Source organism: Oryctolagus cuniculus, chromosome 6, assembly GCF_964237555.1.
Source record: "Oryctolagus cuniculus chromosome 6, mOryCun1.1, whole genome shotgun sequence".
In the NCBI taxonomy this organism is placed as follows: domain Eukaryota; kingdom Metazoa; phylum Chordata; class Mammalia; order Lagomorpha; family Leporidae; genus Oryctolagus; species Oryctolagus cuniculus.
In genome coordinates this window covers 93,133,931-93,156,593 of record NC_091437.1, presented here as the reverse complement: position 1 = coordinate 93,156,593, position 22,663 = coordinate 93,133,931, and the positions used below count along the sequence as shown (strand labels likewise).

At 40.1% G+C, this 22,663-nt stretch overlaps 1 protein-coding gene across 1 annotated transcript in view; it reads left to right on the top strand.

Annotated features, from left to right (window-relative positions):
- Positions 1-22,663, top strand: part of CPA6 (carboxypeptidase A6) — a 350,506-nt gene that overhangs the window by 245,642 nt on the left and 82,201 nt on the right. Inside the window, exons 4-6 of the mRNA XM_002710456.5 lie at positions 5,751-5,865; positions 9,307-9,408; positions 11,913-12,017. Coding sequence (XP_002710502.1) covers positions 5,751-5,865; positions 9,307-9,408; positions 11,913-12,017 — 322 coding nt within the window. The remainder of the gene's footprint in view (positions 1-5,750; positions 5,866-9,306; positions 9,409-11,912; positions 12,018-22,663) is intronic.

Below are 22,663 nucleotides of genomic sequence, written 5' to 3'. Positions count from 1 at the left end.
TCTGCAAGACATTGACATAGGCAAAGACTTCTCAAAAGAAGAAATTAAAATCAATGTATGAAAATATGCTCAGAATCATTAGCCATCAGAGATATAAATCAAAACTGCAATGAGATGTTACCCCATACCAGTTAGAATAGTTATTATCCAAAAGTCAAACACTAACACTGCTGGTGAGGATATGGAAAAACAGAACTCATACATTGTGGGAATGTATATTAGGATAGCCATTACGGAGAACCATATGGCAGTTCCTCAAAAATCTAGAAATAGATCTACCATATGGCCTACCAATTCCATTTCTGGGTTTAGATTCAAAAGTAATGAAATAAGTATATCAAGACTATATTTTCGGCCGGCACCGCAGCTCACTTGGCTAATCCTCTGCCTGTTGCGCCGGCACCCCGGGTTCTAGTCCTGGTTGGAGCACCGGATTCTGTCTCAGTTGCTCCGCTTCCTGTCCAGCTCTCTGCTGTGGCCCGGAAGTGCAGTGGAGGATGGCCCAAGTGCTTGGGCCCTGCACCTGGCAGGAAGCACCTGGCTCCTGGCTTTGGATCAGTGCAGCGCCAGCTGCAGCGCACCGGCTGTGGCAACCATTTGGGGGGTGAACCAGCAGAAAAGGAAGACCTTACTCTCTCTCTCTCTCTCTCTCTCTCTCTCACCGTCTAACTCTGCCTGTCAAAAAAAAAAGATTATATTTTCAATCTCATGTTTAATTGTAGCAGTATTGACAATAGCTAAGATATTAAATGAAACTAAATGCCTGTCAATGCATGAATAAAGGAAATATGGTATATATGCATAATGGAATATTATTCATCTATAAAAAAGAATGATATCTTTGCAGAAAAATAGATGGAACTTGAGGATGTCATGTTAAGTAAAAGTAAGTCAGAGTCAGAAAGGCAAATGCTACGTATTCTCTCTCATTTGTGGAAACTAAAAAAGAAGTTTACCTGAATATAGAATAGTGATTACTGGAGATTGGGAAGGGCGGATAGTAAGTACCAAAATACAGATATGAAAAACAAATTCTGGGGTTCCATAGAACAGTGGAGTGGCTATAGTTCCTAATAACCTATTATATCCTTTATGAATGGGTAGAAGAAAGGAGCTCAAAGAGTCAAAACATGGAGCAAATTATAAGAAGATGGAAATGTTAGTTACCAGATTTGATCATCACGCATTGAATGCATATAATGAGTTGTCACACTGTACCCCATACATATGTATAATTAAAATAATAAAAAAATTTAAGATCATTACTGGTTGCTAATTTTCATTTTTTTCTAAAGTTAAGAAATGAGCTGAAGTATATGGCAAAGAGACAAAAGGAGTAAGAGCTAAGAAAAGTAGTTGTTGCAGAGAAGAAAGATTGTAGCACTGAGTTGAGGCTTATTAAATTGGAATATAGAAAGGTCAGAATGGCAAAGACACTGAAGAATCAGGGAGAATTGCAGTATGGTGAATTAATGAGTCAGGAAGTGAGAGTGGCTTACTTTTAATTGTGTATCCCAAGATTTGGGGGCCAGGAGACATGATTGTAAATGATTCCACTCAACTATCACAACTGTCAAAACTGACAACCATATGGACTTTCAGCCTTGCAATTGAATGACACTTGGGACATCTACATCTGGTATTGAAGAGCCTGGGTTTAAATCCCAGCTCTGCTTCTGATTCCAGCTTCCTGCTCATGTGCGCCCTGGGAGGGAGCACATGATGGCACAAGTACTTAGGTCCCTACCACCCAAGTGAGAGACTCATTTTGAGTTCCAGACTCCTGGATTTGACCTGATCCTGTCACAGATGTTGGAGGCATTTGGGTAGTGAATCAGCAGATGAGAAATCAAAGTCAATCTCTCTCTCTCCCTCTCCCTCTCTCTCTCCCTCTCTTCTCCTCTGTCTCTCTCTCTCTCCCTCTCATTTACCCTCTCCCCTCTCCCTCTCTCTCTCCCTCTCTTCTCCTCTGTCTCTCTCTCTCTCCCTCTCATTTACCCTCTCCCCTCTCCCCTCTCGCTCTCTCTCTCCCTCTCATCTCTTCTTCCTTTAACATAAATAAATAAACATTTTTAAAAACTGACACATAGGTCTGTGATGGCAGCTGGAAAGGGATGAGTTGGGCTGACGGTTCTGTGGATCAAGGTTGAGGACCAGCCTCCTCAGAAAGGCGGGCCAAGAGATGCACAATGGCCATGACATCCACACAAATATGGCCCTACCAGGAGGATGTGTAGAGCCTTTTTGAAGTACTGACGTGCTTTTTACAGAAAGGTGTTTTATCTGTGCTTCTGGAGCAGAATTGCAGCTGTGCATCAAACCATTACTCATTTTGGACACATTTTATTCACTGCTCTGGTATTGCAGGCTTTTATTCTCTGAATGCCTAGCAGAAAATAGCTTTGCAATTATATCCATAGGTGCTTTGTAACAACTCACATGCTTCATTAATTACTATTCAGTAAAAAAGAATATACCAGTTAGTTTAACAAGTCTCTATTTCCTGACATTAAATATAGGTCATGTGGAACTGATACAGAATAAAATATCACACTTCATGTTGCAGAGAATAGAATCTTTAAAAAATGAGTATTTGAAACCAGTTGTCTCATGGAGAACAATCATTTTGAATTATGAATTTTGTTGGTCTCAAGATAATAACATATAAGACTAAATTAAATTCTGTGGTACCAGTTGGTAGAAATCATCTTAATTGACTTTTATTATTGTACCCTGAGATATTTTCAAATGATTATCATTTATTCAGTGCACCTATATATAATGTATAGCTACAGTGATCTTTAAAGTGTAGCTCTGACCTATAGGTATCAACCCCTCTCAACAAGAAAATTCATTCTGCTATAAAAAATCATTTATTTTATAATTACCTATATATAAAATTGGCAATGTAAATTCTATTTTTGAGGACCCATTCTGAGCCTGGAAGTGTTAGGAAGGTAGTTTTGTACCGAGTGATGACATGGCTTGGAAAGCTTTCCATAGTTCTCATCACTATTATAGAAATGAATACAACTGGAGTAGGAAATGTGAACAGCATTTGAAAAAAAAAAAGAAAGAAAGAAAGAAAATACCACAATTTAGGAAGACCATTTGGGACTCAGTTCCATAGTCTTCTCATCAATCTGCTGGTTTCCAGTACCATATCTCGCAAGGAAATGAGGCTGGAGCTGTCATAGCACTGGCTTTTCACCTTAAGGTTTGTCTCTTAGGGCCTGAATTAGGGCGCAGCCTGTATTACTCAGCAGACTCTACCAGTTTGCTAGGGTTGCCATAACGAAGTTTTGTGGACATATGAAACCAGAAATTCAGGAGATTCTTGTACAGATTGCAGACATTGGCAAATCCATTGTGATTTTTTTCCCTTAGTTTCTTGCGGCAGAAAAAAAGTGGCAGGAAAATGGATAGATGACCCAGGAGAGGGAAACACACCGGAGGCTCACCTGCAATGACTGGAGTACATCCGTAGCCCCAACCAAACCAACATCCTCCTTGTCCATCCAGAGTCTCTGCTGGCACAAGGAAGAAAGGGCATTGACACAGGGGCTCTTTTGGAGCTTAAGACCTACCTGAGAATCTTGATACATTCTTTAGTTCACACAAATCTTATCTGTAGTATAGCTTCATACCTTGAGGGAAGAGAGAAAACACTGATACAGCCAGTCTTTAGAGCATGACTTAATGTTCCTCTCACATTTGGTGCAACACCAGCAGCTGCCAAGACAGTTTCCCAAGTTGTGTGCCAGCTCATTTGATTTCTAAAGTGTTTCCCATTTTAAAGTCAAAAATTGAAACATAAAGAAGAGTATGTGGATGATCAATTCCTCACTAAAAGCTTTATACAAGGTGGGCACCCAATAATGAATGCATGAAGCGAGAGGAATGTCCTACACTCAGCATGACCCTCTTGGTTCCCTCTGGAACCAGAAAGTATTTATTCAGGCAATTCAAGATTTGTCTTAATTAAGTGGCTATACAGCTCAGCCTTGAAAGTCATTTCAAGATGCCATTACATGTCTTAATAGCACTTAAGCCATTAAGAAATAATTTCTTTTGGAAAAGATAAAATACAAAAGCAAAGCTTTCTAGCCACCTGCATGGCCCAGAAAAAAAAAATCACTGAGGGTCTCTTAAATAAAAATGTTTGCAATCATACACTGTATAACAATGTTTCATTCAATGAGAGACCACAAATACAATTTGTCCAAGGGCAGGCATCCGGCCTAGTAATTAAGATTCCTGTTAAGATGCCCATGTCCCATATAGGAGTATCTACTTTGAGCCCTGGCTTCAGCTCCTGATTCCTTAGGTTCCTGCTAATGCAGACCTGAGAGGCAGCAGAAATGGTTCACATAGTTGGGTCCCTTCCATCCTTGTGGGAGAATTGGATTGAGTTCTGGCTCTGCTGGCCCAGCAAGTGATATTGTTCACTCTCCAATATACCACCACCCTTAAATTAAAAGAAAAAATTAAATCTGCTCATAATATGCATTTTTCTTGAATTTTGGGAAGACCCCTTAAAAACATGGATTTCAGGGTTCCTTTTGGGAGTCAAAATAAACATATTTTAAGTCCATATCCCACAAACTTTTTCAATTCCTCTTTTATAACAGTGGTCTCATAAGATTGAAATATAGCCTCAGTATGAAGTAGGCTATACCATCTAGGTTTGTGTGCCTATACTCTATGAAAACCAACCAAAAACACACTTCTCAAAATGTATTCCCATCCCAAGTGACACCTATTGCCAATGAGTGAGGAGCCTTGTTAACAGTGTTGTACTCAAGTTAGTGGAGACCAGTGAGTTTGGGGAAGTCAAACCTATATCTGACTCTTCCTGGGACTGATTCCACACAATTCAGTGAGCCTGGGATCTTCTGTCCTGGCCTCAGCCTTCATTTCCCAGATACATTCACTTTGATTAGCTGAACTCTTGGCAATTTTGACACTAGCATGCAGTGAGATGGCTCTGTACAACTCTGGGCACTTCAGTTTCCTCGTGAGCACTGTGGCTCTCTCCTTTCCTTTTTCTTTCTGAGTCTTGGGTCAATTGGACTAGGCGATGGAAAGACATATCTTTCAGTGAAGAAAGAGGTGTGAGCTATAGAAGAAGCAAGAAAGAGGCTGGGGAGTGAGAAGTGGAAATCGGGGGAGCAGCTGATGTTGTTTTCATTATGTCACTCTGGGCTGGGATTCTCAAGATGGAAACTAGGTTCACGTTCCAAGGTAAAATGCTGGCTTTGCACTGACCAGCAATGACATTGGCAAGTTTGGAACACTTTGAGGTTCAGTTTTCTCATTTTAAAAATGGTGATAACTATAGAATCTACCACATAGGACTGTTAACTGAGATCCTTGACATAAAATACATAAAATCAGGCTCCTGGTAAGTATTCAACAAATTTAAGTACATGTAGCTATCATTCAGTTGTGAAAGCTGCTCCAACAGTGGTAGCTATTCGTACTACTATTATTATTTGATGACATATGCCTGTAGTTTTATACTTTCAATTCATTATACCATTTATTTAGCAGTTCTTATTTCATGAAAAAGAATATTTTCCCAAAATCTGGTATTTTTAGAAATGTCAGTCTTTGTGATCCTTCGTTTCACAGATGTATGATTTTTTTATATTGTTTATATATATACTTATATATATAATATATATTATTTATATATTCTTGTTATTATCTTAGTCTAGTTTTCATCATGTCTATTGTTTCAAATCCAGGATCCTCATAGAAGATCTTCAGAAAGCACTAGAAAAGGAAAGCATTTTGAGAACCCAGAGAAATCGCAGATCCCTCTCTGATTATAATTATGAGGTGTACCACTCCTTAGAAGAGGTAAGTAATTGAGGGAGCTTTGAGGTGTTTGTTTGCTTATTTCTTAAGAGCATCCTTATCAGTTACGTCTAAAGATCTGGAGAGGCCGGCGCCGCGGCTCACTAGGCTAATCCTCCGCCTTGCGGCGCCGGCACACCGGGTTCTAGTCCCGGTCGGGGCGCCGGATTCTGTCCCGGTTGCCCTTCTTCCAGGCCAGCCCTCTGCTGTGGCCAGGGAGTGCAGTGGAGGATGGCCCAGGTGCTTGGGCCCTGCACCCCATGGGAGACCAGGAAAAGCACCTGGCTCCTGGCTCCTGCCATCGGATCAGCGTGGTGCGCCGGCCGCAGCGCGCTGGCCGCAGCGGCCATTGGAGGGTGAACCAACGGCAAAGGAAGACCTTTCTCTCTGTCTCTCTCTCTCACTGTCCACTCTGCCTGTCAAAAATAAAAAAAAAATAAATAAAAAAAATAAATAAAAAAAAAAAAATAAAGATCTGGAGAGAAGTGTAAGACAGAGACTTACAGGTTTCATATGGCCTAAACCCTCAGTTTACTGATCTTTTTCATTAAGTCTTTTTTTGACATACTATTTATTTATTTTTACTTTTTGGAAAGGCAGGGAAAGAAAAATCTTCCATCTACAAGTTATTCCAAAATGCCCACAACAACCAGAGCTGGTCCAGGTCAAAGCCAAGAGCCCAGAACATAATCTGGGTCTCCCACATGGGTGACAGGGTTCCAGGTATGTAAGCCAGCACCTGCTGCCTCCCAGGGTACACATTAGCAGAGAACTGGAATTGGAAGCAGAGCTGGGACTCATACCTAGGTACTCTGATACGTGATGTGAGATCTCAAGCCAGATCTTAAGCACTGCACCAAATGCCCACCTTCCCCCAAGTTAAGCTTTTTAATTCTGTTTTAGAAGTATGAAAATTGTTTGAATTCCACTTATTTTAACCAACCTTCCCATGTAAAGGAAGTGCAGTGGAAGATGAAGGTGTTGTTGCTATGATCACAAAGGCCTTCACTAAAACACCACGGAGAGTTGAGTGAGCCAGAGTTTGAGGGCAATGCTTCGACTGAGAGGTACACATTGATCTTTGTGCACACCCTCTGCAAAGCTGAGACCTCCAAAAGGCCAAACGCCACCTGTGGCACCTCTGACCCTTTGGTCATGCATTAAATTTATTCTATCAGAAAGACTTATGACAATCCCATCTTCACTGTCAGATCCTTGACTGCTTGCTGGAACAGCTTACCCTTCACGTCTCTGCATAAGCAAGAAGGCAGATGTTTTCTGTTCTTCAAACTGGATCAAACCACCCCCACCTTGCCAGTCCCCAGCACATCCTATGTCCCCATATCACATGGATGTGCTCTCTACCATAGTTCTTACTTATGTAATTATATGATTGTTTAGTTAATGCCTTTCTCCCCTAAGCTACAACTTCCATTTTTTTCTTATTTACCACTATATAAAGAGTGGCAAACAGGTAAACAGAATGAATGAATACATACATTTTTCCATGCTTCCCCTGAATTGAACAAAGGAATGTAAGATACAAAATTGATGAGATCCTGTTATATTCTTAAGAATATTTTTGGTTCTCTTGATGACAATTCTCCCTTTAAAATGATTTCCAAATAATTTATGTGCCAATATACATTTAAGAAGCTTGCAACTGCCAGTGCCGTGGCTCACTAGGCTAATCCTCCACCTGCAGCACCAGCACCCCAAGTTCTAGTCCCAGTTGGGGCGCCAGATTCCGTCCTGGTTGCTCCTCTTCTAGTCCAGCTCTCTGCTGTGGCCTGGGAAGGCAGTGGAGGATGGCCCAAGTACGTGGGCACCTGCACCCTCGTGGGAGACCAGGAGGAAGCACCTGGCTCCTGGCTTCGGATCGGCGCAGGCGCCGGCCTTAGCGGCCATTTGGGGGGTGAACCAACGGAAGGAAGACCTTTCTCTCTGTCGCTCTCTCTCACTGACTCTGCCTGTTAAAAAAAAAAGAAGAAGCTTGCAATTAGAAGCAACGGAAAAGTTTTAGTTAATTTGGTACAAGGAAGTGCTACTAATGTGCATTATAAAAAGCTGAATTTTTAAAATATAAGATATTGATATGCATAGAAGTATGTAAACACATATTCAAGAGAGATTGAAAAAATTCATAGACAATGTATTTACAAGATAATGACAGGGCTGACATTGTGGTATAGTAGGTAAAGCTGCCTCCTGCAACGCTGGCATTCCAAATGGATGTAGATTCATATCCTGGCTGCTCCACTTCTGATTCAGCTCCCTGCTGAGAGTCTGGGAAAGCAACAGAGGATGGTCCTAGTGATTCAGCCCCTGACATCCATGTGGAACACCTGGATAATGCTCTTGGCTCCTGGCTTCTGCCTGGCCCAGTTAGCCCTGACCATTGAGGCCACTTGGGAGTGAACCAGCAGATGAAGATGGATCTCTCCTGCTCTCTTTCTCTCTCCCTCTCTCTCTCTCTTTCTCCCTCTGTGTGTGCACATGTGTGCATGTGTGTGTGTGTGTCTTTCCCTCTCTCTGTAACTCTGACTTTCAAGTAAATAATAAATAAATATTTTTTAAAAAGTGATGAGAATTTTCCATGTGCTTTTGGAGGGTTTGGGGTGTGTGTGTGTGTGTGTGTGTATCCTACTCATTACATCAAATAAGAATAGAAAGAAAAGAAAATATATGTTCTTCCCTAAGTATATTTATACATCTTTTCAGCACAGACCCTTTCACATCATGGAGCAGTGGAACACTTTTGTGTTACTTCTTTATTCCTTACAGGGCTTTTGAGTCAGATATGTCACCCATTTTTCTACACACCTTACTCATCCATCTCAAATAGACCTTCTCCAGATGACAGATAAGCGTGTGAATGAATCGATGCAAATGCATCACTATCAGTGGAGAATTTATTCAGAGTATGCCCTCCAATCTGGGGCTCAGTAAAATAACCTTTAAAAGCAAAAGCTAATACCTCTTTCTTAGCATCTTCTGTTCAGTGACAGAGATTACAATATATGGGACTTTAAAAACACTTTCAGGTAGTTTAGATGGTTTTCCTGAGGCTGATTTATTTCTTTTCCTCTTAAATACTTGTGGAAAAATTGAAATAAATTTTGATTTTCAGAAAGAAACCAGCGCATATCAATTAATTTTCTGTAAAACTGCCATCCTCATACTAATGGTATGTGGTAGTAAAAGGCATGCTTTAGAAAGGGAACAATACAGAGACATAAACTACAGTCTATAAAGGCAGAAAAATAAAATGTAATTTTAAGTATCTCAAAAAAATTGAAAATAGTACATTGGTTTTTCTGTTCCATGTTCTACTCCATATACTCCGAATCCTGAGACCCACTGTCATCTTTATATTTCCTTTTGTTCTCTAAAATCCCCATTGTTGTGAGAGAGTCTGATATGGTTTTATTTATTTGCTTTTAGATTCAAGATTGGATGCATCATTTGAATAAAACTTATTCAGGCTTTATTCATTTGTTCTCTATTGGAAGATCATATGAGGGAAGATCTCTTTTTATCTTAAAGGTAAAAATAAGAAATAACTAAATATAAACTGATTACCAGACATTTATCTTTTTCAAGTTTGACTTACAGGGAAAAGAAATGAAATGATCTTTTATAGAATCTGATAAGTAACATCAACTGATAATTTAAGAAAAAAATTTCTTTAGTTAAGTGAATCACATTATATTCTTATCCAAGAGTATTCCAAGGGATACTGTTGTTAACATAGAATTATTGTTCAAAATTATTTGTGAGCTGGCATGACTGGCAATGAACTAAAACAAACTAGAAATGTATAAAAGGTAGGCGTTGTTCTCAGTCCTTGAGTCTGCATCCCTTTCTCACCTCTGATCTGTAGCTTTGTATCCTTGCTCAGCCAAATTCTAAACACCTTTACCTCTAGCCACCATCTCTACCCCGCTCTTGCCAAGATCAGTAATGACTTCAACTTCCTTCTCCTCCTGCCTTCTCTGACCATCTCTCCAGTCTCATTCATTGGCTCCTCTCCCCTTGTCCTTTCGTTAGATTCTGGTAACCTCCAAGCCTCCACCTTCAGCTCTGTCTTCACTCTCCGAACGCTCTCTAAATAAGCACATTTGCCCCATGGTTTCAACCATCATCCCAGACCTTTCTATGCGGTGGAGTCCATTCTCTGTACACATCATTGCTTCTTTGACACCCTCACCTGGATATTCACAAAAGCACCTCCAACTCAGAATGGCATCAGTATCCTCCCAATTCAGAAATATGAGTATCATCCAAATCCCTCCCCTTTACATTATCTGCTTATTGTATTTAAATTTACCACCAAAACATTCCAATACTTTCTTCTAAATAGTTTTCTCCTAAATAGTTTCTGCTCCAAAACTCTTCTCTTGTCCTAACTTACCCCTGTATCTATTCTGCCAGACTACGGCAGTAGTGACCTCAGTCTGAGCTTCCCTTTGGTCCTCTCATCCTCTAACCCATCCTCCACCCTGCTGTCAGTGAGAGCTCTCCAACAGAAGTTCACATGAATGCGGCACACATAGAAGTCCCCAGGGGAATGCAGGATCAACCTTCATCTTGTTTACACAGTGTCCAAGGACTTCATTAGTTCGCTGCTGTCATGTTCAGATTCAGCTGTCATTCCTTCCACAAACTACAGAAGTAGTCCGTCGATACAGTGTACTAACATTTTCCTCCAAGCTTGAGGTGCCTTCCTACAACTTTTCTGCCAAGCAAGCTTCAAGTCTTGCCCAGGTTACCTAAATGCTCCTCTTCTGGGAAGCCTTACTTTATTCCCTAAGAAAAGTCAGTGTAGCCTGCGCCATGGTTCACTAGGCTAACCCTCTGCCTGCGGCACCAGCGCCCCGGGGTTCTAGTCCCAGTTGGGGCACCAGATTCTGTCCCGGTTGCTCCTCTTCCTGTCCAGCTCTCTGCTGTGTCCCGGAAGTGCAGTGGAGGATGGCCCAAGTACTTGGGCCCTGCATCCACATGGGAGACCAGGACCTGGCTCTTGGCTTTGGATCAGCACAGTGCGCCAGCTGTGGTGGCCACTTGGGGGGTAAACCAACGGAAAAAAGACCTTTCTCTCCCTCTCTCTCTCTCTCTCTCTCACTCTCTCACTCTCTCTCACTGTCTAACTCTGCCTGTCCAAAAAAAAAAGTCAGCATAGCCCCTTTGTTCCCATGGTAACTTGTAGATACTCACATCAATAATAGTTGATTGGTTGTTTATATATTCATCCTCCTTGTCTTTTTATTTTGGAATCTACAGTGCTGACCACAGTGTCTGACCTTAAAAATGATTTCCTGAAGTATTAGCTAAGAGAATTAATGAATGAATGAAATCCAGAACCCCTATGAATATAATGCCAAGAGCTACCGATAGAAATGCATTAGAAATGAGATTAGAAGTAATACTAAGAGAGTCAGATTGCAAGGGAAAATCAGCCACTTGATTCTATAAATCAAGTTGTTTTATGAGGGGTCTTCAAAAGTTCATGAGAAGTGTGTATAATGAAAAAGCTATGCATGGATTTCAAAATGTTTTGTACCAAAATGAACTCTTAATTCCATTTTTTCACGAGCTTATTGAAATAACCTTGTACATCTCCATTTTATGGTGTAATAAAATTTGACTTTATCCATCTATAAAACACAGCTATTTCATTAAGAAATATTCCTTGGGAACATTTAAGAAACATTCTTTGGGATAAATAAAGAGAGGGAGAGAGGAAACTGAACTTTTTACTTAACAGTCACAGACCATATTAAAGTGGAGAAACAACCCCGCTTACAGATTGCCCCAGCCTTGTATATTTTCTAGTTCTTTGATTATAATTAGGGCAATAAATTTATTGTTTCTGCTTGAACAAGCCTAGACTTCCAACATAGATAGAAAATCTCTTTATCTTTTTTGCATGTTACTTAATGAACCAAACTGTAGGGAAGAATTATGCTGAAACCTTATTAAATTACGCTGGCCAATGAATCAAAAAAATAAAAGCCTGAGTTAGTTACTGTGAATACTCTTGTTTTCAGCTGGGCAGAAGATCACGAGCTTACAAAAGAGCTGTCTGGATAGACTGTGGTATTCATGCAAGAGAATGGATTGGCCCTACCTTTTGTCAGTGGTTTGTAAAAGAAGTAAGTTAAACCCTTTACACAATGTCCAATTCAACTAGTTGGTAGATCTGTGTGTTTCTATTCTACTCAAGGAACAAAGTGGGCATGTGAAGCCAGTGATACTTTATTGAATGATAACAACACCTGGATGTGGTGGGCTGCTTTCAGGGTCATAGAGACCCTTCCTAGCCCTGGGTCAGCTTATCTCCACCTCTGCTCTTGCAACTTAGAATTACCAGCTCTCATTGAAGGAGAAGAAACTGAGATTAAGAGCCTTTATGAGTTTGTGACAAATTAGGAGCCAATGATAACAGCAGATATATGGTAAAAGACTAAAAATTCAATTTGTAGTGTTCCAAAGTGAATTCCTATTTTATATCCAGCTCGGAAAGTTCTACATTGACTTGCCTTCCCCCCTTAAAATGATCTCACTTGTGCTACAACAATGAAGAGGTGAACAAACGATGACGTTATGTCCTCTGGCTATAGGTCTATGATTTAGAAACCAAATAGCCCTTAGTATCTGTGGATCTGACATTCTCAGCTCCATTTATTTTTTGGTAACCCTAGTAGTTGATGACTCAGAGTCGTTTTCCACATGATTCACTTGAATCATGAGCCCTCTGAGCTCGTGTGTTAAGTGGGTCCCTTTCCCAGAAGTGGGCCAGCCTTATGGACCAAGACCTTACTATGTTCTGATATTTTTCTATTGATTGTCAAGAATATAATGACTGTCATAGTATGTTATTTTTAAACCTTGACTTTCATGTTTGAAAAAAAAAGTCTTTAAAGAAAACCATCCACTAGTACTAGTAATACAATGAAGGAGTCTGAGGAAATTTTGATTCTTAGCCAGCAAATAACCCTACAAATTTCACTAGCCTTGCATTCATAGAAAATCTTAAAAATACAAAGGATATCTGAATATATTTCAGTCCTATTTCACTGTGTTTTTACGGGGAAATTTTGTGCTCTAGTGGGATTTGCAGCTCTGAAGAGTTTCCTAGGTCTTGAAAAATATTCCTCAAAAATGTCAAGAATGTGCTAAATTTGCAAAATTTGATTCTCTGCCACTACCAAGCCCACAAAATCATCCTTAACTTTATAAATATTATGTAATGAAATTTTCTAACAATTCCTACTCAGTTTGTTGAGCAATTTGCATACTCTTAAAACATCATTTCATCCCACTAAGACAAAAGCAAAAGCTAATAAGAAATTGTTAACTTATATAAAATATTTAATGGATACATAGCAGCATATTATCTGTTGTTTCAAGGTTGGGTAAAAATAAAAACAATGTCAAGCACAGAACATCTATTATTTGTAAATACAACCTTGTGTGTTATTGAAGGACTTTAGAATGTATCTTCCATGTGGGAAGCCTCTGCTTTATAACATCTAGACTTCCTGTCTGTGCGGTTATTGTTGGTCTTATTTATGCATTATCATTAGTCTTATTTGTGTACCAGTTCCAAGGGCAGAGACTCATCTGTCTTGTTCACTGCCAAATCTTCACTGGCACTCCATAGGTATTCAAATATTTGTGAATGAGAATCCAGTGGAAAGATTTCTGAATAATGAATTGCTAAGTCATCTCATGGGTTCTGACTGTTACCAAGCACAGTCTGTACCACCCACATACTGCCTTGTGACTCAAGTTCAGTTTCCAAGGAAGAAAGGACACAGGGTAGCCACAAGATAAGGAAGAGGCATGGACAACCACTGTCGATTTAGGGCAGCTGGTTTGGGAGCAAGAGCAAGAAGTTTCAATTAAGAGTAGGCTATTTTCGCAAAGGTGAGTGAGGAAAGGCTTCTCCCTCCTCTCCTTCGTCCTCCACCAGAGTGTCTTCACAGGGGCAGGTAAGTCTGGCATCTTCTGTGCTTCTACTATCCTCGCCAGACTTCCTTCACTCTTGCTTGTGATGGTTACCAATCGTGCCTCCACTTTGCCACTGAGTCAGGACAGCAACCAGAAACAGAATAAAAGGAGGCCTCGTGGTCTTTGTGGGAGCAATGGGGCTGCAAAGGTGGTCTGGTAGCAGTGACTGGAGCAGGTCAATATTCATATGTCTTACATGTTACATGTTTGTGAACAGAAATGTCTTCGCGGGCTCAGCATTTGCCACAGCAGTTAAGACACTTCTTGGAATGCCCACACCCCATATAGGAGAACCTTGTTCAAGTCCCAGCTCCCCCACTCTGATTCATGCTCCCATTAACCCACGCCATGAGATGCAGCACATGCTGGCCCCAGACTTGGATCCCTGCCACCTAGGATGGGAGATGCTGATCGAGTTCCGGGCTCCTGGCTTCAGCCTGGCCCAGTCCCAGTGTTGCAGGCATTTGGGAAGTAAACCAGCAGATGGAAGAGATTTCTCTCTCAAATAAATAAATAAATGCTTTTACTTTGCTTTGAAGCCCCTTTCCCACTAATGGTGTTATTAGAGGCAGGAACAATGGGGATGTCGATGATTTAATTAACTTTAAAGCTGCCAGACATTGATACATCTTCTCTTTCATACTATCTTGGCTCCTTTGCTAAATCCTCAATCTTCCAAAGGTGGTAGATCCAAGAGAGGCTCCAGGCAGACCCATTCCACAAGATCATCTCTCCTCTCCCCACAGAAGTGTCATGACTGGCTCCTGGCCTGACAGCTTCTCTAATTTTTATGTCCCCACTGGTGGCAACAAGAAGCCTCTGCCTCCCAGGAGACAACATGATGCAGCTTCTAGACTGTCCGCATGTCTCTCTCCACCCTCCAACCCCTCATCCATGTCTATCTCTGCTGAGACATGTCTTTTTCTCCTCTGCCTCATTTGCCCTCTTGTGGGCATATAAGAATCATGAGAGGAGCAGGCATTGTGATACGGCAGGTTAGGCTGCTACTTTCACATCCACATCCCATCCTGGAGTGCCTGGATTTGAGTCCCTGCTCCACTTTCAGGCCAGCTGCCTGCTAATGCACACTCGGCAAGTCAGCAGATGATGGCTCAAGCATTTGCATCTTTGCCTTCATGAGGAAGATCTGGATTGAGTTTTGGGTTCCTGGTTTCATCCTGACCCAATCATGGCTTGTGGGCATTTTGGGAGTGAACCAGTGGATAGAAGACTCTCTCTCTCTCTCTCTCTCTCTCTCTCCCCTCTCTCTCTCTCTCTCTCTCCTTTCTCTCCATCTCAAATAAAAATAAGATAACTTTTTAAATAATCCTTTTCTTATATTTTTTGTCCCAATCTGTCAGTGGTTTCTACCATCTCATGACTTTCCTGGAGTATTGGCCCCAAGAAAAACAGGTTTCAGCAGCCAAAAGTCTGGCTCCCTGATGTTGCTTTCTCTCTTTCTTACATGCTTTAACCTAAAACTTAGTAGCACCTAAAAAAATAAGCATTTATAATTTCAGTTTCACTAGGTCAGTAATCCAGGTGCAATTTAGCTAGATGCCTTTGGCTCAGAGTCTCTCACAAGGCTATAGTCAAGGTGCCAGCTGAGCCCCAGTTGTGAGGATGTATGGCTTGAGTTAGAGAGGATGTGTTTCCAGCTCATTCACAAGACTGTTGCAGGGCCTTAGGTTCTCTCTGGCTGTTGGCCAAAAGCATCAGTTCCTTGCCACATGGGCCTTTCCATGGGGTGTTCAAAACACAGCACCTGCTTCTCTTAGAGCAGGTGAAAGAGAAAACAAGAGAGCAAGAAACCAAGAAAACAAGAAACCATGGTGCCTTTACAACCTAGTCTTGGAAGCATTATCCCATCACCTTTGCTCTATTGTATCCATTAGAATTGAGTCAGTAGATCTAGCCCTCAGTCCTAGGATAGACCACACAGGGTATGAATAGCAAGAGGCAGGAATCATAGGGGACCACGTTAGAGACTGCCTACCACAACTTGGTAGGATTTCCCCAATAGCCACCACTGTACTACTTGTATGTGTATCCTTACTTAAATCTGAACTGGAATGAACTTGATCAGCTCTATTGCTATCCTGGTCAAATAGCAAATTGCAGAGGGACTACATGCACATAGTTACAGGTCAGACAACCTTGGAGTGGAATGCCAATCTGCCAATTCCTAGCTGTGTGAATTTGGTGGCAAGTTGGCAAGTCATTTAACCTCTCTGAGACTCAGAAAATTACAGTGGTAGGGGTGGGTGTTTGGCACAGCAGTTAAGACGCCACTTAAGATATCTATATCCTGTATGGGAGTGCCTGGGTTAACTTCCAAGCTCCACTTTGAACTTCAGCTTCCTACTGTGCACCCTGGAAAACAACAGGTGATGGCTCAAATGGTTGGGTCCCTGCCACACAGATGGGAGGCCCAGATTGGGTTCTAGGCTCCTAGATTTTGCCTGTCCTACCTCTGGCTTTTGCAGGCAACTGGAGAGTCAAATAGCAGATGGAAGGTCTCTCTCTCTCTCTCTCTCTCTCTCTCTCTCTTTCTCTCTCACACATTCTTGCTAAGTTGTTCTCTTTTCCTTTCAAATAAATGAAAATATGTCATAAAACATTTAATGAGAGTAAAAATAGTATGTTATGGAGTTATTGGGAGGATTGACTGATTAACATATGCAAAAACTTAAGTGTTTGCATGTAAGTACTTCATAAAATTAACTATTGATACTGTTAGTATCTGCAATTTGATATTTTTAAATAATGAACATAAAGAGAATTAGAAAATCAGCAGGGTTAGAAAAGAACTCAACAACACAACCAACCACCTGAATCTAACAGACACTCATAGATCACCCAACAACAGCAGAATACACACTTTCCAAATACCTAGGGAACATATACTAATGTATACCAGATCCTGGACCCAAAAACGGACCTCAAAAATGTAAAATGATTGAAATCAAACAGAGTGTGCTGTCTAATCACAATGAAATCAAACTAAAAATTAATAGCAGAAACATAAAAGAAAATCCCCAAACATCTGGAAATTGAGTACATATCTACATTATCTGTGGGTCAAAGACAAAATCTCAAAAGGAGCTCAAAATTTACATGGAATTAAATGACAATGAAAATATGACATGTCGCCGGTGCCGCGGCTCACTAGGCTAATCCTCCACCTTGTGGCGTCGGCACACCAGGTTCTAGTCCCGGTTGGGGTGCCGGATTCTGTCCCAGTTGCCCCTCTTGCAGGCCAGCTCTCTGCTGTGGCCAGGGAGTGCAGTGGAGGATGGCCCAAGTGCTTGGGCCCTGCATCCCATGGGAGACCAGGAGAAGCACCTGGCTCCTGCCATCGGATCCACGCGGTGCGCCAGCTGCAGCGCGCCGGCTGCAGCAGCCATTGGAGGGTGAACCAACGGCAAAAAGGAAGACAAGACCTTTCTCTCTGTCTCTCTCTCTCACTGTCCACTCTGCCTGTCAAAAAAAAATATATATGACATGTCAAAATTTGTGGAGCATAATTAAAGCAATGCTGAGAGGGACATTTATAGTACTAAATACATAAATCGGGGAAAAAAAACAGTAATGTAAGCTCTTCCTTCACAGACCTAAAAAAAAGAAGAGAAAATAAAGTCAGCAAGCAGAAGGAAGGAAATAACACAAATAAGAACAGAAATCATTGAAACTTAAAATAGAAACCCATTAGAGAAAATCAATGAAACAAAGACCTAATTCTTTAAAAGTATAAATTGACAAAGCTCCAGCAAAAGAAATATATATATATATATATATATATGTATATATGGGGACACGATGAACAACTCTACATGTATACATTTAACAACTGGGACAGAATGAACCAATTAATTGAAATATACAAACTACTACAACTCACTAAGAGGTACAGTTTGAATAAACCTGTAACTATTATGGCTATTGAACCCATGACATTAAAATCCCCCTCCCCCACCGCCAGGGAAATCTCAAGGCTCAGAAGGTTTCACTAGAGACTTTTACCAAATGTTTAAGGAAGAATTAGTACCATTTCTACTCTATCTCTTTAAGAAAAGAGGAGAGGAAATACTTCCAATTGGTTTTATGAAACCTATGGGACATATACAATGGCAAAACGAGACAGAAACAACACAAAAAACTATAGACCACTATCCTTTGTGAAAATAGATGCAGAAATCCTTAAAATATTAGCAGATAGAATTTGGTAAGCTATGAAGAGAATTGTATTTTATGACAAAATGAAGTTTATGATGCTACTTCAAAAATTTTTTGCGGAAAATTATTTTGGTGTAAAACAACTGAAATCCATGCACAGGCTTTTCATGATCACACTTTCAGGAGCCTTTTGAAGGCCGCTCAGGTTCCAGTTATTCAAGCCCCAGTTCAGTACCCAAAAGTTGATCAATGCAGTCCACCACAAAACAGCTACACTGAGCCTGTGATTGTAGAGTGGATTGAAATTATGATTTCACAAAAATTTTAAAAAGTGAAAGGAAAGGGAAGGAGAGGGGCTGGCGTTGTGGCTCACTTGGTTAATCCTCCACCTGTGGCGCCAGCATCCCATATGGGCGCCGGGTTCTAGTCCCGCTTGCTCCTCTTCCAGTCCAGCTCTCTGCTGTGACCTGGGAAGGCAGTGGAGGATGGCCCAAGTGCTTGGGCGCCTGCACCCGCATGGGAGACCAGGAAGAAGTACCTGGCTCCTGGCTTCGGATCGGTGTAGCTCTGGCTGTGGCAGCCATTTTGGGGGTGAACCAATGGAAGGAAGACCTTTCTCTCTGACTCTCTCTCTCACCATTTAACTCTATCTATCAAATAAATTTTTAAAAAAAAGGGAAAGGAGAGAGAGAGGGATAGGGGGAGTGAGGAAAATATGGTTATCTCCTTAGAATTATACCTATGAAATCCATGAGATCTATTCTCTTTATATTAATAAACATTTTTGTAAAAAAAAAAAAAGAGCTAAGCAAGAAAAATCATGTGAACGTATCAATTGATGCAGAGAAACTATTGGACAAAAATTCAACATCAATTCATGATTAAAAACTCTTAGGAAAATAGGAATAGAGGGGAACTTCTTTAACTTCATACAGGGCATTTATAAAATCTATAGCAAACATTACAATAAACAGTACAAGCTGAATTCTTTCTCCCTAAAATCAGAACCAGGACAAGAATGTCCACTCTCAACTGTCCTAATTAACGTAGTGCTGGAAGTTCTAGCCAGTGCAGCCATGCCTAAAGAAAGAAAGAAAGAAAGATATAGATTGGAAAAGAATAAATAAAATCATCCCTACTTGCATATACTATGATTGTCTACCTAGAAGATCACAAGAATTATATAGAAAAATTCTGTAGAACTAGTGAATGAGTCCAGTAAGGTCACAGAATACAAGACAAATAAGCAAAATCAAGTGTGCTTCTATATAATAGCAAGGAACACATGAACTCTGAAAACCCAATGTCACATGCAGTTATTCAAAAAAGTGAAATACTTAGATACAAATATAGCAAATATGTAGAGCACTCACATGCTAAATATCACAAAATGCCGGTGAAAGATAAAAAAGAAATTCTAAATAAGTAGAGAGACATCATTTACATGGATTGGAAGATGACCCTATATAGCAAAGACACAGATTCTCCCCAAATTGATATAGAGTTAATATATTCCTATCAAATTTCCAACAAGACTTTTTTGTAGAGTAGATTAGGTTATTCTAAAATTTATATAGAAAAGCATAATAACTAAAACTAAAACTACTTTGGAAAAAATAAAGAAGGAGGAATTATTCTACCTAATTTCAAGATATATCATGCACCTATAATAATCAAGAATGTGTGGTATTGGTCAAAGGATAGACATTTATAGATGGAACAGAATCTAAAACCCAGAAATAGATCCACAAAAATATTCCCAGCTGATTTTTGACAGCGATACAAAGGCAATTAGTGGAGAAAAAAACAGCCTTTTCTACAAATCATGCTGGAGCAATTAGCATTAAAGGGGAAAAAATGAGCCTCAACCTACGTCCACATGTTAAAACAAAATTAACTGAAAACAGATCATGAACTTTCATGTGAAATGTAAAACTGGGAAGGGAAACTCATAGGAGAAAATCTAAAGTGGGCAGAGTTCTTAAATTTGTCTACAAAACTTCTCCATAAAAGGAAATGTTAACAAATTGTAAAATATCAAACCTAATCAAAATTTAAAACTTTTGCCTGTGAAAGAGGATGAAAGACAAGCTACAGTCTGAGAGAAAATATATGCAAACTACATAGCTGATAAAGGACTATTATTTGAAACATATAAACTCAAAACTCAGTAGTAAAAAAAGCAAGCAATGCAATTAGAAAGTTGCAAAAGACATGAGGAGACATTTGACCAAAAAATATATACACAGATGATAAATATGCACATGCAAAAAGATGCTGTAAGAGAAATTCAAATTAAAGTCACAATGAACTACCATACACCTGTCAGAATATCTGAAATTTAAATATATGTATGTAGTCACCAAATGCCAAAAAGGAAGCAGGAAACTGGATCACTCAGCCATTGTGAATAAAAATGTAAAATAGTAATACTATTCTTGAAAATAGTTGCCAGTTTCTTTTAAAATTAGACATTACCATATGACCTAGCAATTGCACTCTTTGGTATTTATCCCAGAGAAATTAAAACTTATGTTCACTCACAAACCTGTACTTGAGTGTTTATAGCAGCTTTATTTATGACATCTCAAAACTGGAAACAACCCAGATAACTGTCAACAGACAAGTAGTTAAACAAATTGTAGGCTATCCATATCATGATAAATTACTCAACAATAGAAAGAACAAACTGTTGTTACACAATAACCAGGATGACTCCAGAAAGTTATGCTATTGTTCTTGAAATTACAAATTATAGAAATAAAAGATTGGTGGTTGCTGGGATTGAGCAAGAAGTAGAAGAGGGAAGAAGGTGGATGTGGCAACATGAAGTATCCAGTGATGATGGGAGTGGTTTGTATCTTGACTATCAATGCCATCTCCTTGACTGCCATATCACGCTATAGTTTTTCAAGATGTTACCATTGGGATAGAGTAGGTATGTCGTATGTGCTATCTCTCATTATTTCTTTTTTTTTAAAGATTTATTTATTATGGAGTTACAGACAGAGAGAGGGAGAGACAGAGAGGGAGGTCTTCCATCTGCTAGTTCACTCCCCAATTGGCCACAATGGCCAAAGTTGGGCCAATCCAAAGCTAGGAGCCAGGAGCTTCTTCCAGGTCTCCCACATGGGTGCAGGGGCTCAAGCACTTGGGTCATCTTCCACTGTTTTCCCAGGCCACAGCAGGGAGCTGGATTGGAAGTGGAACAGCCGGGACTTAAATCTGCACTGATATGAGATGCCAGCACTGCAGGTGGAGGCTTAACCTAACTACACCACAGTACTGACCTCTCATTATTTCTTATAATTATGAATACATCTATATTTATCACAATATAAAAATTTTTATTAGAAAAGTAATAGCCAGGCTCCATATTCTTCATTTCCATCTCTTTTGGGACCAGGCACTATCTTTTGCCTAGAGAGACAGAGGCAATGCAACCCTTGCCCATTCCCTCTTGGTGGACAGCCTACATCAAATGACCCTGACTTTCTGCCACAGAACCAGAAGTTTCAAGCTATGGCTCTGGCTCCCTATATCCATCTCTTCTTTGGCCAATGTGTCCCATGTCTGTCTCCACCCTAACAAAGTAGATGGATCTCTGAATGTTTATTTTGGAAACACAAAACTTAGAAAACATAGGATCAAACAAGACTTAAATGACTGGTGAGATGACTTTGAAGGTTTTGTGGTTTTAAAAATTGCTTAAATAAGTTCACTATCTCAACAAAGAATTAACAGCTGTTAATTGATACACATTCTTAAATGCAATACAGACCATAAAACTTGGAGGCTTTAGTCTTTTAAATTGATAATCATTTAATTATTTTGAAAAATGTAGCATCATCATTTTTCTAATTTCAATACTTTCTACCTCTCTCTTTCCTAGTATTCAAATATCACAAATTTCTTGTCTTGAAAGAAAAATGAAGGAAATAAATGGGGATATGCTTGGATTGTAAAATCTTTCTCTTGTTAAAATTTTACTTACACTAGGTTAGCAGAACTATTACTAAGGTATTAAATGGGAATGTATTGGGAGAGGAGGGAATGAACACAGATATGGTAAACTTATTACTGAGATGTGAATTAAAGGCACCAAAATGGAACTTTACGAAATCTGCATTTTGGTGATAAAGTTCTCTAATTTTTTATTGTTTTTTTAAATATTTATTTATTTATTTGAAAGGCAGAGAGTTAGAGAGAGAGAGAGAGAGAGAGAGAGAGAGAGAGAGAAAGGTCTTCCATCCACTGGTTCACTCTCCAAATGGCTGCAACTGCTGCAGCTGGGCCGACATGAAGCCAGGAGCCTACAGCTGCTTCTGAGTCACTCATGTGGGTGCAGAGGCTCAAGGACTTGGGCCATCTTCTACTGCTCTCCCAGGCCATAGCAGAGAGCTGGATCAGAAGAGGAACAGCCAGAACTCAAACTGGCACCCATATGGGATGCCAGCACTGAAGCCGGCGGCTTTACCCACTGCACCAGAGCACCAGCCCCAAAGTTCTTTTTAATTTATCATAGGCAAGAGGGATGATACAGACATTAATTCATCAAAGAAAGAAAACCAGAATAGAAACATAAGGAGGGGCCAGCACTGTGGTGCAG